The 18068-nt window shown below is 38.7% G+C and overlaps 1 protein-coding gene across 2 annotated transcripts; it reads right to left on the reverse strand.

Moving 5' to 3' along the window:
* Positions 1-2308: 2308 nt before the first annotated feature.
* On the reverse strand, positions 2309-9453 carry LOC124131574 (retinal homeobox protein Rx1-like). 2 transcript variants are annotated; one of them, XM_046494925.2, is made up of 3 exons: positions 9234-9453; positions 7069-7496; positions 2309-3115 (listed from the first exon to the last, which is right to left on the reverse strand). In XM_046494925.2, exons 1-3 carry the CDS (start codon positions 9382-9384, stop codon positions 2585-2587), a joined length of 1110 nt encoding a protein of 369 aa, XP_046350881.2. In that variant the 5' UTR covers positions 9385-9453; the 3' UTR covers positions 2309-2584. The 2 variants fall into 2 exon arrangements, with proteins under 2 accessions (XP_046350881.2, XP_048238106.1); XM_048382149.1 differs by having other exon boundaries at positions 7069-7499.
* Between the last annotated feature and the right edge of the window lie 8615 nt (positions 9454-18068).

Here is an 18068-nt window from a genome sequence, read left to right on the forward strand (position 1 = left end):
TATTATTATTCGTTTAACTTTCCAGAGAGCATTATATAAATAAACACTTGATGAAATATTTTATATCGGTTAGAACGAATTTGGAAAACAATCGCAAGGCGATATTAACGTTCAAATATGTCCCTAGTTATTGGGGGATACAGTTTAGGAAAGAAACGGCATTGCATAATAGCAGACCTTGATTACAGTTTTAAAGGCGTGGAGAATCACACGAGGTCTTACCTGTAACGTAAACACTTCTAAGTTAAAATATTACTGTAATTATTTCTTTTTTTAAAATTTGTCATCATCGCTGTGAAACGTTAAAACTAAACTGCCAGGCAAAAGAAATCATACGCTTGAAAACTGGATTTGACCAAGACTTTGCAAACGTTATAAAACGTTACTTGGCTGAAAACAGTCGCCGAAAAACTGCAAACATGATGTCCAAAACATATCTATGATACTCGCATCAAATACATCACCATGGAATAACCGAGTGTTTCATTTTAGACACCGCCAAACATGGGCGGGTACTTTCTTTTGCCCGGCAGTTTACATCAAATCAGTAACTACATAAGAGGTAAACGTTATTCCATTTGCAAATGCGTTTGTCATAGTTAATGTCTTACCTATGTAACTATGTAACGCCCTCCTAATATATCTGTGTATCCAGTCGGAGCAAAATATTTTGATTGTCATCGGACGTCAATCTTCGGACCCAGTCACCTATTCATTAAAGTGCAAGGTCGTTCTGTAATAACATGGTCCCTCAACAAATACCTACATCCTCCAATGTATCATGTTCCAACTTGTGAAATAAATGATTAGACCAAGGCTACGTATGAAACAGTCAGGGCCCCTCGTTCGCACAGGCAATGCTATGTTTCAAATTGTACCCATGTAGATCTTCGACGTGAAGAGCAAACGCTTTAACTACTGAGCTAAATGACCTCGACATGCCTTGCCAGTAAACATCCCAATTTTCACGGGTATGAAAATTATCTCTCGAGCGTCCATGGTTGAAAGTACCATTCGAAAGTGTAAATGAAAACTAGACTAAAAGAAAACAAGAACAACAGATTTAACAACTTGTTCTGGTTGCTGTATGGCTGAAACTATGCGCGAGCGATTTTAAATTTACACTCACTCACTCATTCATAGTCACCCTGGCGATTCATCTTGAACAGACTTCAGGTGTCATCAATGATGAGAACAAGGATGGGAAGTTTCAGCTTCATCGTTGCAGCGGTTTCTGAGGAGACGCCGCCGTCAACGACGACAACAACGATACCGGGCGCCGAACAAGAAGGCCATGACATTAGCTTACTTGACTTACATAACAGTCAGGTAAGCTAAAATTGAGCACATGATGACAAATGCATATATATTGAGTTTCTGTTCGACGCCCATTGGGGGGAACCTGAGGTGTGGCTTTATCAAAAAATAAAAAAAGATTTTGTTGATTTTGATGTATTTATTCATCACCAAGGGAGACACAGAACGACATATACAGTCAACAATACCCACGGTGGGATTTAACAAACAATAGTCACATCGTGTCTAACATCATTGGTATGTCATGTTGCCATTAAATATTACCACTCCTCATGATGCGGAGTTCGATGCTTGTGCGTATTTTGACGACACCGCATGGAAATGGATATTTTCAAATAACTCACACACCCGTAAAAATAATAAACATGGCAAACTTAGGATTTACATATGTACATACAATACACACTCGTTAACCGGAACTCAATTACTTCGATATCGTTTACGATTTAACTTTTAAGGGCAAAATCTAAACATGTATTGTCTTACAGCGTCACTCGCTTGTGAAGAATTATTGTTTTTGATGATTTCGAGTTAACGAGGATTCACTGAGTAATATTATTTACGTTTCTCTTTGGAACAAGCAATATAAATATTTACAATACGCAGGAATGATACTTTGCACTATAAACATAACAAAACAAAGAATAACATCCAATAACAAGCCGGCATCCTATGAGATTAGCAATAATAAATTCATACACTAGCACCAAATTATTCTCAATGTGAGCTGCACTTTAAGTGATCTTGATAGTTACCATATTGTAATTCCATCTTTTATTGACTGTATGGACATGTTGGCATTCCAAAAGGTTAGGGATCAAAAACAATTTGGGGGATATCTTTCTGTCGTGAAGACCGAGCACGCAATTTCCAAATAATATCTAAAAATGTGTCATGATCCCTAACATTTTTTGTTCAGTATACATCATAATATGACACCAATTGGCAGTCAGGGTCAGTCCAGGGATCGAAATGGAAGGATATATTTTGATTTCGGAAATTCATCTTAATACATTGTTGGTGTGTGGACACTTATTGCATTTAGTATAATCTCAACAGAATACATTGATTGATACACATCAAACCATCAGATGAGAAAGAATCATTTCTGGAACATCTAGATCGATTTATGGTACACTTTAGTAGGGCTATGCCTGGTCTAAATTTACAGAAATCAACACATTCATAGATAGCCGGCTTTTTAACTTGTCAAGGAGCACATAATTTAAATTTGAATAATTTCTCTAATTCCTTATCGGAAATTTAGTCATGACTTAGCCACCTCCTGATGTGGATGTCCTAGACCAGAGAATACAATCTGATCGCCCATTGTAGCGGAATGTTCCTTTGCTTTTAAGCGAAGAGCATCAATACTAGATTTTCTCATGTCCAAACTCTCGTTTTCAGGCGAGATTCTCGAAGGCGCGAGATTTAAAGGTGATGATGTCACGGCCGCCATTTGGGATCCCATGAACATGTTTTGAACGGGAATGTTTCCAGCCGCCACCATATAGTTCGACAGAAGTCCACCAAAAGGTGTCACAGCCTTTCCTTGGAAATAGTGAGACGGCATTCCACCGATGTGGTTGATAGCAAGCATGGGGCTGATGCCGGTGAGATTGGGAAACCGGGCGGACCAGAAGGGGTCAAGGGTCGACTGCAGGGCCATTGGTGGACCCCCGAGAGGTGGGAGGTCGGCTAGTGATTGGGGAGATTCTCCAGACAGAAAATTGGGACTTTCTCTTCCAAGAGCTTTCTCTCTCTTTCTCCACTTGGCACGGCGATTTTGGAACCAGACCTGTAAATAATAAAGCAAGCGTGAACAATGTGGCAAGAAGATCCCAAGTTACGACAGAGGCAGGAAATGTCAGCTTTACTGGCACCTAGAGTTACATTCCGAGATTATGATCCACAAATACCACAGATAAAGATGCAAAGCTCATAATAGGCGTAAATTGGAAAATGAATTCCATATATTTGTCTGAGGCACTTCTGACAGAAAAATGTGATGTTTTAGAAGGGGGGAATAATTTGGTAGGTTGCTTTTAACTACTTAAAGGTACGGAATTCAAGACGAAGCAGCTTATTTAACGTGAATGTTGTGTGTGTGGGGCGGGGGTTCTTTTGTTCATGCACAGTGTGGATGAAAATTGCAAGAAGACAAAATTGTGGCTACTGCCTTGTGGCACTTGAGCACTGTGTTTATTAATATATAAGGGCAATCACATATATTACTCGTTTCAGCTAGAGCTAGCAGGATAGTACAGTTGTGTTTGATTGACCCGAATAAAACTTTATGTAATAAAATTAGTCTGTTCCAAATTCAAATGTTGTTTGGTTATTTCAACGATAAGTTTCTGGCAAAACAATCATCATTTTAGAAGTTCAACAAAATTACAAATTTCGTTGTGGTGCATTTAATTATATTATGTAAACATTAAAATTAAAATCAAGAATATTATTCCGTAAACATATTTGGTTTCAAACCATACATTAGACGTTGATATAAAAACTGCCAAATGATGCTATTCTATTTCACAAATAGAAACAAATGTTCGCTTGATGGGCGATAAAGTAATTGTATAACGATCATAATGAAAATTGCTCGTCGTTCCATCAGCAGTATCGGGGAATCGAATGCCCGGTTACACGTTCAACTAAATCTGGCTGCGGCGGCTGATCACTCTATTATCAATCTTATTGCCAGCAACAAGACACAAGCTCTTCACTACAGAGGCAATTACTTGGCCAAGCAAATCCAATCATTCTCTAAATGGCACCCTAGGCCACATCGCGAGTATGTCAATACTGTAGAGGCTATGGAATCTATACAAGGCTTCACGTGGTGCAGTGATGTCCGACAAAGTCCAACATCGCCTTCTATATCATGGCAATTATTATCATGATTTAACTACATAATGACAAGAGCCATCAAATGTAATTACTAATTCCTGACCTCCGAGACTTAGATTAATCAGGAAATAGTTCCGTCAATTAATAATTTCGAAGAAGACGTCGAATTTCATGGTTTGAAAATTGCATTTATTGTAATGAATTTTTGCTCTATGAAATTTCTCCTAATCACCTTCATGAAAGATCAGAATGAAATCTTACAATGTTTTGTGACAAGGTTCATTTGCGGTAACGTGAAGTTTGCAACTCATTAAGCTTTGCGTTTACATAAAGCGGATTGGGGCTTTTCTTTTAATCAATAGTGTTTAAGACAAACGCGGCTAATTTGTAGAGTTTTGGCAAAACAAACTGAAAGTCCGATCCGGTTTGGGAGATGCCATAGTGTCGAAAGGCTTACTGGGATTTTGCTCGATAATTTCTTGAGAATGAGGGCAACGCTACTAGCCTAGTGGCAGCAGCGTCACCGGATACAGCAAAGCACTGTGGGAAATCCCTCTTGTCGTATTAAGTGATAATCCCTTTTCAGACTTCTCCCTTGCGAGAAGTGGTGAGCTGGAGGTTGTCAGAATGTTGAGGAATCAAAAATGACCTTCACAGAAGGCGGGGGTGGACACCGTTATATTCGAGGAACACAAGCGATTGGAAAGAAAAGTTGATAAGATTCATCTATTCTGCTACTTTTCGCACAGGTGGCGAAGATACGATTTTGAAAAAAACCTTCAACACTTCGGCGTTTTGATTAAAATTCGTATTTCATCTGAGTTTGTAGTGACACTTTAGGAAACTAGTATTCCGGGAGCAATTTTATAACAATCAAGATTTGACTAATATACAAAATATATAAGTAGGTGCATTGTAATTCATAACAAGAATCCGAACGAACAGTTAAAACATATTACCTATTATAGTGTTTTATTTTGGATATGAGAAGAAACATAAGCCATGCTGGATGCAGAGAATGAAATGTGTGAAAAAAACGATAAAAAAGCGCTTCCTAGGACATCGAAAACAAACTCAAATATAGAAGCGATATCATTTTCGTAGAGGATGTTTTATATATTCAACGAGTAGTGGTGTTACGCCGTTTTAAACCTCACGAACACGTTTCTAGTTTCCATACACGAAGATTTAACAGTCTCCTGATAATTGAGTTGATGTTCAAGGAAGATACCTGCTTAGCAAGAAGCTGCGCTAATGCACTAAGGTGTGTATGACCTCGGGGTGAAATCTTAGCAGCCTATTTTCATTTAATGATCAAAATGATTACTTTAATACTTTAATTAGGGAGCTAGGTAGACATTTCGACTCTGACAAATTAAGACGGAGGTGGAGACGTGAAGAGGGCATGATTCAAAGCGTCCGAAACGGAGCCCCCCTCATTAGTCCCCCTCCCTGCTGCGGGAGAGAACCCGGACAACAGACCGTCATCCACCCGGAATAACCTGATTGGTTGGCAGGACAATGGGTGCAAGCGATAGGGGAGATCACGATACCTCTTGAAGCAAGAAGAAGGGCTATTTGGTCGTCAATTAGATGATTAGCGCTCGGGAGTGTGAGACAACCCTGGGGGTGGGGAATAGGGTAGAAGAACCGGCTACCCAGAGGAGGATTCTAAAGCACTAATGAGCTCTTCGACTTTCGGCGTTTATTTCATGATGCTTTAGTGGAGGGGAAAGAATGGTTTGATTGGCACCGTCTGGGGTTACTGGACAAAGTCTTCGTCACAAAATTGCCCTGTCAATGAGGGTTTACTGCATAACATCACCATAACACCTGTGAACTTGTAACCCATTGTTGGTGACTGAATGAATCTTAAGCCATGGTGGGATAATTGTTCTGTAATACTTTATAATTGAACGCGTGCAGTGATGAAGACAGAGTTCAACCGCAAAGTACAAGTCATCAATTGTTCTTGAAAGAAGTGATCCTCAAACACAGATATGCTCAAGAAATGCCTCCTAAATATAACCAATTTGGAGTTATAGTTTTATTGATATCGTCTAAATTTCATGTTTTACAGACAACGATTACAGACGGTATGGTCTTCAGCAGATAATTGCTCATATATCCAGATGGCCACAGTATAAGATATGGGGTCTGTAGTTTAACATGACTTCCAAGAAAATAATGTGTACAAAAACACACTTCTACTGATTTTCCATAAAGTCCATAAGGAACTCTAAACAACTCGAACTGAAACAAGTAGACTCGCGTGATTCCTTCCCACGTCAACCTAAAACCTTTCTCTTTACACAAGCTTATTGACTTTTTGACTGTATTTCACAAGTGTTTTTTCTGTAAACCGCTACTGTAAGCTAGGAGGCTGAGCGTATATATGTCTATTATTATTATTATTATTTTATTATCGGGAGTACATTGGATCGGAAGACCTCGTATTTTAAGACGATTATCACCACTTTGTCAACGCTGATAAATCATTATCTGAATTATGGTTATCCTTTGTATATAAATTGTTTCATCTTCTTTGCATTGTATGTTAACTATTCAAAGAGTATGTGTTTTGCATGCATATTTAATATTGTTTTCAGTACCAATTAGTATGCTACAGTAAGCGATCATTGTGAGAAGGAAAATTGCTAAGAAAACGATATTGACATCTTTGTGAATATAATTTCATTGACGTAGATTTTACTCTGATGTCAACAATTAAATGTAAAACGTCAACGACAGAGAATAACCAGTCTCGATTATCCACCGACACAGATTACATTGGGCGTAAAAGGTAAAATAGGTAAATTATAGGAACGGATCACTGAAAATCAATGATGACACCAGGTGTTCGCGAAAAACAACCCATTATCATGTGTGTATATTTACCTGTACGCGTGCCTCGCTGAGCTCTAGCCTCATGGCCAATTCTTCCCTTGTGAAAACGTCTGGGTATTGGGTCTTCTCGAATGCTCTCTCTAGCTGGTGCAGCTGGAACGTCGTGAACGTTGTTCGACTTCGCCGGATTTTTCTGGGTTTGGACCCGTTGTCCTCAGCCTCAGAGCCAGTGACATCAATTCCCCGACCCTCATCAATCTCCTCCATGGAGGATTCATCTTTTACATCACCACGGGGCGACCCGTAGCAATCTCGCACCTCATCACGGGGGGACCCGTAGCACCCTTCTCGAACCTCACCATGGTGGGACCCATAGCAGTCCGGCCCGTCCCCCCGGGGTGAGCTGTAGCAAGAGTCCCGGTGTAGAGCGTGCGGGCTGTGTAAGCGAGTCTCCGACAGGCAGTGCGGTTGGGGAGAACCTGCTAATACAATATCAAGTTCTTCACTAACCATGAGACATCAGTGCATGACATCAACAAGCAACAAAACAATATTCAGAAAGCATATTAAAACATGATTGTTTCAAATTGTAAAAAATCAATTTGTGAAAACATTTTTCTTCAGCATCGTGCAAGGATGGAGTTAATTGTGTGCTTTTGGTCTCCTTGTTTTGTGAAGAATAATGGTCAAGGAAGCGGTAATCTTCTGTGGCACCGAAGCCTAACGTGTGAAATACTAAAGTATTTTAAATGTACAGTCTGCATCTGCTTCGTCCGTCACAATATTGTGTTTCATCAATCTGTTTGTAAAAATATGAATGACATCAGAAAATAGTTTTTCTCTAAAGTTTGATTTCTCTTTAACGACAACTTTTTCTAACGTGTTACCATTTCAAATAACAGGAGAAAAAAAACCCATTAATATTTGCTTGACACACATAATAATGTGATTACGTGTTACACAACTGTGGAAGTCAACAGTAGAACATATTGTAGGATTCTAGTTGAAGGAACTCTTCCGCCAGTATTGCAACAATTTATTTATATTTTACATACAATATTTTGGATTAAAATGATTATTCTTGTTTCATACTTTTAGTACATATAAACAAATTTCATCTAAAAACAACACGCATAAAAAACCTTACCAGCTTTCCCATAAAACACCCAATGAGCATCTTATCCATATATCTGTGCTTAATAAAAATCCTACTCATTTTATACACAGAAATATACGCGACAAAATCCTTTCCATAAAAACGTATATTTCTTTGTATCTAAACACACTTATACCCCTATTCCGTCATATATATAACTATAACTATTTATGTAACTGTATATAAGGAAACAGCAAGTGCGCTGAATAGACTGCCACATGCATTAAGTATCACATAAAAGGCATATTAGGTTTGTTTTAGTATAGTTTCATGTAAAGTGACATATAACTTATAAATAGTAAAAACAAAACCTTTCAACTGATAGTTAATATTATCGTAGTTTTTACACATGTAAATAAAGTGAAATTGGTCTAACGCAGATGTGCAAGCGTTCAAAATGTGTCACCATGAAGCTAGTTGTGACAAATCGTCCAACTAAATATCAACTTATTTGAAATATCCATATTTAACCATTAAATTTGAAAATGTAAATTGTATCAATGTGGTACCAGTTTGTGGCTGAAAAATAATTCTTTTTTTTTTCAGTTTTAGGTATTTTCTGTGTTTTTTTAGCAAGTACTATTTTGCATTACAAGCCTTAAAAGCATTTTCTGAAAATCATTATGAATTGTATTAAGTAATTATAGTAGACAACGCTTAAACGGGCACTGGGTGCATATATACGTGAAAGCAAACCACTTAAAAACAAATGAACTCTTTTACATTCTCATCAATTACAACGATATCGAAATGAACTCTCATGCATATCCTAACAACGTCAACATTGGTAGTAAATATATCTAGACTTAATGCACGATCTGAATCACATCAGTATTTTCTAAGAGGGAAGCGTGTTATAAATATATCAGGGATAAAAAGACAAAACACCATTTGAAATCTGCTAAGAAAGAATATTAATGTAACCGAGAAGAAATACATGAGGTTTATAACGAAACTACTGCGTACGTGAATGTAAGATTGATTCATAAAAATATGACGTGGAATTGCAATAATTTTGATGCACCTGTTTGGATAATTTTTTATATAAAAATGAACTCACCGTTAAGACGCAATTCACAATTTGCTTCATTTGAACTGTCTTTAGATGGGCTTCTACCCAGGATGCTGTCAATGCTATACGACTTCATCTTGCGCTGGGCTGACGGACTGGTTGTGTTCAGGTCCGTGTCGGAGTTTAGAGTTCCGTCCATGCCGTGAAGCGACAAATAATAAATCCAAACAGTGAAATTGTTCTGTGAGTTGACGATATGACTCACTGAGAGATCTCTGAAATGCTGACTGAACAGGCTGCCTTTTCCTTTTATCTGGACCAACGTGTCAACTCGTATCACGAATACTTTGTTAATGTAATTAGCGCTGCATTGGTAATCTTCTAATCTAATGTTTGTTTGCAGAGCAAGTCAAGAAGCGAACATTTCTAACGGGTGCGCTGATTGGTTGAACGTCGCTTTCCGGAACTCGTTGATTGGCTACTCGCCATTTCACGCCGACTGGTCAGGAATGATCTTATTTGTTGAACTAAGTAGATAATTTGGACTGTGAGTCTGAACATTGATTTAGCCTGCCTCGCGATCAGGAGGGCGGAGCTAATAATTGGGATCGTATTTCCCTAAAACCTGCCACAAACTAAAGCGCCTCTCTATTGCAGCTCAGGTTGAATTACAGAAGAATTGAAATGATTGTTGGAAAGAAAATTCTGTAGCCGACCTCCATGGGGGTCTGCCATAATCTTCCCCCTCGTACAGTGGCGACAAGCCTATGACTTCATTAGCAGCAACACCCCTCGGCTAAAATCTTTTGTCATTTTTCATCCCCGACTGACTCCCGAAATTTAACAGAAAAGCTATTTTTCACCTTTAAGTTTGTTTCTAAGCCTCGCGGTGGGGGAGTGGATTTCCTTGAGTTTACGTGTGTCAACCTGGTATTATAGACTTATACATTAACTAACACAACACGTACCCTCATCCTATAGTACTCAATCGGGTGAGAAGAAGTCATTTTATCCTGATAATATCCCAATGTTCAACAGAAACAGTTGACGATTGGCTAGTCTGTTGTATTTTTGGTTTGTAGGAAAGTATTGTATTTGAGGGGCACACAAATATTTTTTATGTAATCACGACGTGGGAATTATTGTGTTAGTGGAAATATCTGAAAATCTTTATCGGGATTGCTAGAAACAGTTAGATGTGGTTTTCACAAATAAAGCTTGAAGTAAAACAGTTTGAAAGAATATGGAAACGTTAGTTTGTTTTTTGTTTAACGCCGCACTCAGCTGGCCAGTTCGTGGCCAGTTCGTGGGTCCATCAGTATACCTATTTATATCTCAGTATACTTGTAACATACCCGAATGCTTGTTACATGAAAAATATAGCTGGAATATTGCTGAGTGCGGCGTTAAACAACAAACAAACAAACTCTGAAAAATCACATGTTGTACCTCTACATAAATGGTCTTTAGAAACCTATTAAATTTGACTAAAACTATAAAACGATTACACGTATCGAAGTTTGTCTATCCGCAATGGTTGCAAAACTCAAGAGTCCTTTCTGGACAGGTTCAGCGCTCAAAGAAGTTTATAACCGCATTATGAAGCTGACTAATTAAATCTGCTGAGTACAATCACATAGCGCTAAACTAAATATGTGTGAGAAGTTTCCCTCTTTCTGTGAGAAGGGCTGTTTAAAGCACGATACAGGCAGGTAATGCTCCTTATGGAAACTATCTCAGAAAATGGACGCTTTGCAACTTCTTTATTGCTAGAAAAGAATAATCTCTTCCTGTTGGTAAATATAAATATGAAGAGAAGTAATTTAGTTAATAGGTTGAGTGAAGGACCCACATGCATGGTAACATAAAACTGGTGATTGTAGAGGGAGAATTATCCCAAATGTTCACTCAACTTCCCTTTGAGAATTTACTGTCCTACGAGACGCACATAGAAACGATTTAAGCAAGATTCACTAAGAGAACTTTGGGCAGAAATTATCAGCGTTCATGGTGGTTCGGACGTGTTCTGTGCAGACTAACACGTACATCGAAATGACAGCAGTCGCGGGTCACAGTGACACACATGTATAAATACATTTGTTTGTTGTTTTACGCCGCACTCAGAAATATTCCAGCTATATGACGGCGGTCTGTATGTAAATAATCGAGTCTGGACCAGACAATCCAGTGATTAATATCATGCGCATCGATCCACGCAATTGGGACCGATGACATGCATCAACCAAGTCAGCGAGCCTGACCACCCGATCCCGTTAGTCGCCTTTTGCTACACGCTTGGGTTGCGGAAGACCTACTCTTCTGACCCTGATCTTCACAGGTCTGTATAAATATAAGTTATGCTGGAAATGACTATCCTCAACTAACTTTCTCACATACAAACTGTGAATTGTAGAACAGCGAGAACTGGTGTGTCAGGGAAGTATCGACTTTCTGATGCTGACTATCGATACGTTAAAAGAAGTACAGGGCGAACCTCGCTCCCATCAATCCGTGAAACTGACAACCCGGAAAACTTTAATGAGAGCGGGACCCGTGAAGATTCCGGGATAGAATAGGTCTTCAGCAGCCCATGCTTGCCGTAAAAGGCGACTATGCTTGTCGTAAAAGGCGACTAACGGGATCGGGTGGTCAGGCTCGCTGAGTTGGTTGATGCATGACATCGTATCCCAATTGCGTGGATCGATGCTCATGATATTAATCACTGGATTGTCTGGTCCAGGCTCGATTATTTTACAGACCGCGGTCATATAGCTGGAATATTGCTGAGTGCGGCGTTAAACAACAAACAAACAAACAAACCTTCATAGAAATGTTGGTGTTGGGCGGTATGGTTAACGAAACAGTCTGGATATAGACTGTCCAAAACGTTTCGCTTGTGTGGGGTACTGCTTGGAGCTCCCGTATCTCTCGGGGCTGCAAACACTCAATAACGCCTAACCCCCTTGCATCGACACAAGAGGCCGTTGTCTGATAGCAGTGAGGGTGTCGTTGCTGTCGACGCCCATCATTGGTTCTTTCCCGTGCCACTGCTGATACGCACATTATGAGTTGATAACATACTGTACTCCTAGGCTTTAAGTTTACGTTTTATAGATTCGCTAGACGTTCTGATAGGCGGCATTATCCGATGTTGTACACAGCCCGAATCCCGTGAAGATCCGGGGTAGAATAGGTCTTCAGCAACCCATGCATGCCATAAAAGGCGACTATGCTTGTCGTAAGAGGCGACTAACAGGATCGGGTGGTCAGGCTCGCTGACTTGGTTGATGCATGTCATCGTATCCCAATTGCGTGGATCGATGCTCGTGATGTCAATCACTGGATTGTCTGGCCCGGACTCGATTATTTACAGACCGCCGTCATATAGTTGAATGTAATATTGCTGAGTGCGGCGTTTAACAACAAACAAACAATCAAACAAACAACACAGACCGAACTTTGAAGAGAGTATACGCGTATATGATGAAATACTCTGAAACAGCTGTTTGGATCTCAATGTAGTATATCTGGTACAAGTACAGTATAATCGTCAGAAATCTTATCGACACATAGTTACTAGTTCTGTTTACGGCAACCATTTTTGAAAAAAAATCTTTCTTTTTGCAGTAATTCACTTATAATATCTTTGAAGATAATGAAAAATGGAGGTATACTTTGGTCGATATTTCCCGGTATATCAGTGCAACATATCAAACAATACCTCGAGGAACATTAATTGTTCATTGTTTTCTCACCTATAGAACATATTCATCCTAAGTTTGTAAAACCTCATATGTTACGAATAGTAGACGACCGGAGGCCCTCTGCGCGTGCTCAATGATAGAAAAAGCGATATAATAATAACATCAAATCAAAGAGTATACCTCATCCCAAATAATTTGTTTTTTAACGTTTTTACGTGTTCCGAATAGGTGTTATGGAGGGGTGAACATGGGAATAAAAAGTAGATAGAGTAATGACCTATACATAAAAAAATATGTTTTGTGACTATGATTTAATTTATTTTAAATCAACAGGAAAACTGAATTTTGAAAAGCCCAACAACCAGTGCCATATCTTGTTCTTATACACAAGATGGCGAATGTTGTGCAATGTTCATCGATTCTTAAGAAATGATCTAACGCGGCATTGACACACCATATCAACACACATGCGTTGCTAACAGTTAAAAATATATGGTGAAACACTGTTAATCACCAGTAACAAAATTATGCAAATAAAAAAGTTTTTGACAGCTCCAGTTAATGAAAACGAAAACAAATTCCAAGTTGAATTATCGTGGCTATTGTGTAGGTGTCAGGGACAAATAGACATTGATTGTTAAACAAACTTGTCGATTACACGGTGACGCGTGGTCAATACGGCATTACCGCCCGTCTCTGTCAGTTCTCTCATTAACTGACCATTCAGCTGGCCAGTTCGTGGGTCCATCAGTATACCTATATATTTATCTCAGTATACTTGTAACATACCCGAATGCTTGTTACATGAAAAAATAATACGTCGATCATTTGTTTGGTGGGTGTCTTCGGAAATTTCATCAGTCGCTCGTCATTGCGTTGTCAATTTGAAATGTACACGAAATGCATGTGTACATGTTATTTTTTCGTAAAAGGCGACTAACGGGATCGGGTGGTCAGGCTCGCTGACTTGGTTGATGCATGTCATCGATCCCGATTGCACGGATCGATGCGCATGATATTAATCACTGGATTGTTTGGTCCAGACTCGATTATTTACAGACCGCCGTCATATAGCTGGAATATTGCTGAGTGCGGCGTAAAACAACCAACCAACCAACCAACATGTTATTTTTATGTTATATATCCTGTCACTAAGTCTTTCTTAACGTGGAAGTGGTAGATCGATGCGATAGATGGCAGGTATGTGGAGTTTTTTATAAGGAGAGAATCAATATTCACTCATGGTCAGATGCTTTTAAAAAATCGTTTTTAGGGAGTTGCTAGATGTAATAAATATTTTTAAAATTGATTTAAGCGGTACAATTTTCTTTGTTCATAATACTTAATGTAATTAGACAAAATGGTGATACGATTGACATATACATAACCGATCGTAACAACAGAAGTAATAAATGCCCCTTATATGACCAAACACACAACTACGTTCAGAAACACGAGATACATGTTTTACGCTTAAACATTATAGGTAAAAAGGTTTGCATTGTGTCATTAAGGCGTAATAACTGTTTTCTTTGACAATAATCTCGTATTCAGCCATTTCAAGACCGTGATACGTTACATGTACATTTAGTGGTACTGAAAGTCCAAAACATACAAGTTTGGAAATGAATTAAGACAGATTCTCATTCATATAAACTCATCAAATAACTTTACTGATTTTTAAATGTTTTGCTAATTTTTTGGATTGTATAGATTATACGGCCAAAATTGCCCAAATCATTCCTCGTCCTTAAGCTGATTGATATACATTAATACATTGTATTGATTCGTTATCCTTGGCCTAGAAACACCTAACAGAATCCTGTAGTTAGTCCCGGCCTCTGTGATGCAATGCTCACCATCAGTATCTACATCTGGGGAAACAAAAGAAGAATTATACAGACAAGCTAGGTAGATATGATATGTTTGATTTTCCCACTGCCGGGTAATGGTAACAAACACACGCGGATCAGCTTAGTGGAAATGCTCGTGAGAAACGAAAAAACAAGTGTGCTCGTGTATCAAGCATCTAACCGGATTACCTGTATACCGTGGGAAAATGAAAAAATGAGAGAGAGAGATATGATACCTAATTTCAAAGATATATACTAAATATTAGATACCAAACCTTTCTAAGAGAAGTAGTAATGTAATGTCAACATACATAATAAATCACATGTTTGAACTACAGAGAAGTATTGTACATTTTGTTAGTGACACAGTTATCAGCCACATATGGGTACCACTCTATCCAAATTTAAAGTTTCTCCGACTTGTCCTACACCGAATTAGAACATTATTCTTCTCACATATTTACATAATTTGTCTTAAATTAAATTAAAGTAATAAGAAGTGTAAGGTACATCTTAACAACTCCGACAGCGTGATATGACAGCTCTCCTGTTCTCTCACTTTTGATTAAATAGGATATGTCGCATAATTGAAGTTTATACGCTTACTTGTACATTTATGCGTTCAAACTACAGTAGAACCTCGTTTTCTCGAACCTAGCGGGACCGTGTTGTAACTTCGAGATATCCGGACATTCGAGATTTATGACAAATAATGCAGTGTATGTGTATTACATATGGAACTGATAAAACGTGTACATTAACTAGACTGCAAAAGACCTCGGTGGCCCATTGGTCTAAGGCGCTGCAATTCGGGTACAGAGTTGCGTCCCTTAGGTGTGTCAGGATTCTATGGTTTGGGGTTCGAATCTCCGATATGCCCTGATTATTATTCATAACTTGTCACTGCCTGCTTGTAGGTTTAAAAAAAAAGAAGTAAATGTTCAAGACATACGTTACTAGGATATGTTCCTTCGACAATGAAGTGACACGACATGATGAAACTGTTATATCATTCAGAAGAGCGTAATCCGAACTCACTCACTAACAGGATCTGCAGAATATATATTTTGGCTTTCTAGAATACTTGTTTTACATTGGTGACATATCAGTCAGATTGTTGTAATGTCAGTAAGCATTTGTTTGTTTGTTGTTTAACGCCGCACTCAGCAATATCCAAGCTATATGATGGCGGTCTGTAAGATAATCGAGTCTGGACCAGACAATCCAGTGATTGACATCATGAGCATCGATCCACGCAATTGGGATCGATGACATGTATCAACCAAGTCAGCGAGCCTGACCACCCGATCCCGTTAGTCGCCTTTTACGACAAGCATAGTCGCCTTTTACGGCAAGTTTTGGTTGCTGAAGACCTATTCTACCAGTAATCATTTACATAAAAATACAAACGTCAACACCATAGAGTAACAAGTCTCATTTCTCTGACGAAACATTCTTGTGGGCGTCAAAAGCAAAATGAATTTTACCAGGTTCTCTCCAACTATTTTATTGTGTGTTAATAACTCCAAGAATATGTTTTTATGTGCATATTTAATATTAAATTTCAGCACCAATTAATATATGCTACAGTAAGCGATCATTTTGAGAAAATATTTGAAAACATAAATATTACACAACCAAGGGGATAAAACAGACATTGCATGAGCTACACATTTAAGGCTATGAGAAACCTCTGTAATTTTAAATGAACAACATATTATTTGTGTTGAACGAATTCATGTTCATATCCAGGTGTATGGTAGATATATGTTTCAAAACAGGAAACACTCCTGCAAACAATTAACAGTTGCAAACGAAAGGGTCTTTCAGCTGTCCATAGAATCTTGTTCTACACCACATGGGCAGAGACTGAAATGGCAATCTCATCAACCTCTTTCTTCTAATGAGATAACTTGTGTTTAGTTCTTTGCCACATGCTAAGTTGTGCTATGTTAGCCTCTATCAGACCCCTTTGAAGTAAAGTCGTGAGCTACTCAAGAAAATCTCTGCAGGTGAAATTTGATGTGTTAATGAATACTCGTTGTGGACTTGTCAAGTCCTGAAGGTGTCTAAGTTTCGACGATATGTGCTTATTTCACTTGGTTCTCATTTACACATCGTGACAGCCTGTTGTGAACTCTTTGTAGATGGTTTATTTTTCCAAAAAAGATTTTTACCACACATTCTTTCAGGCCCACAACATTTCCAGCAAACAATGACTTTGAGTGGTATACGAACGGAAACTATCTTTTTCAAGTATTTTCTGGAACAAATGATTTGTTTTAAAAAGATCTGGTATCTCCCAGTATATCTAATCATCTATCTTTCAACAACACATACATGTTACTACAAAAATCTCCCTTCCACTGTATGACGTCTTTCCATCAGGCATAGAGCACAATTTACCAAGAGTTATTTCCCATATAAGCTGTCGTGCGTGAGACAATTTATCATGTCTTCCTAAATAACATGCTAATTGCTGTCGAGTTTGCCTTTGCAGAGCCATCACAAAAACAATATTAATCTAGCTAATAATGAGCGAAATTCAATATACTTGAGTTATAATATCCAGTACAGGTAGGACTCACGGGCCCAGTGGATGAGAATTACATGAGATAAAAGCCGGGCAGCCATTATCATTTCCGGCCAGCAAATTTGCCGCAGCCACAAGATTCCGTTGGTTGCCCAACCGCCGTAACAACAATACATTCACTGTTGGCCGGTACGGCGCAAGGTGAAATTTTAAATGTGACAGATAATATCTGAAAATGGGAGGAATCTTTCCGCGGAGTTTGTTTGCGGAAGTTCGCTAATGTCTGCTCTTCAGTGTACTATCTAATCTCGTCTAGTGGTTTCCTCTGTGGAGCATGTCCACAAATACGTCTTCTGAATCCCGGCTATCATATCGCGTGTGCTGTCTATAAATCACCGGGCTGACGCTCTCCATAATATCTAACTGCCTGTCGCATCACTGCTAATGCATCGTTATTGTTCCTTCAATTGAACACAATTGGCAATTTTACCTGGCGTCTTTCTACTCAAGTACGTATATTGGGACATGGAGCGGATTGGAAAATGACAATGTTTCTCATTTTTCACTAATACGCTGACACATTGCGTGTGTTAAGAGAAATGGATTAGTGGTAAATAAATCGGGTTAGCTGAATTGATCATTTTGCGCGATATGAACATATTTTTGGCATCATTAACGTTGTTGAAATCGTTCTGTCGTCATCGCTCGAAGGACTTGAACACAATGATAGTGTAAACTGCAGGGCAACAGGAAGTAAAAACCCATATGCATGTTGTGGACGGTGGCTAAAAAT

This window comes from Haliotis rufescens, unplaced genomic scaffold, assembly GCF_023055435.1.
Source record: "Haliotis rufescens isolate VD_foot unplaced genomic scaffold, xgHalRufe1.0.p SCAF_1, whole genome shotgun sequence".
NCBI lineage: Eukaryota > Metazoa > Mollusca > Gastropoda > Lepetellida > Haliotidae > Haliotis > Haliotis rufescens.

Bases quoted from the DNA above. Each gene is read 5' to 3' on its own strand.
- LOC124131574 (XM_048382149.1), bottom strand. From the start codon at position 9,384: ATGGACGGAACTCTAAACTCCGACACGGACCTGAACACAACCAGTCCG. The intron at 7,500-9,233 runs GTGAGTTCATTT...ATATTGTATTAG, and splicing joins TTGTGAATTGCGTCTTAACG to CAGGTTCTCCCCAACCGCAC. The intron at 3,116-7,068 runs GTAAATATACAC...TATTATTTACAG, and splicing joins TCAGCGAGGCACGCGTACAG to GTCTGGTTCCAAAATCGCCG.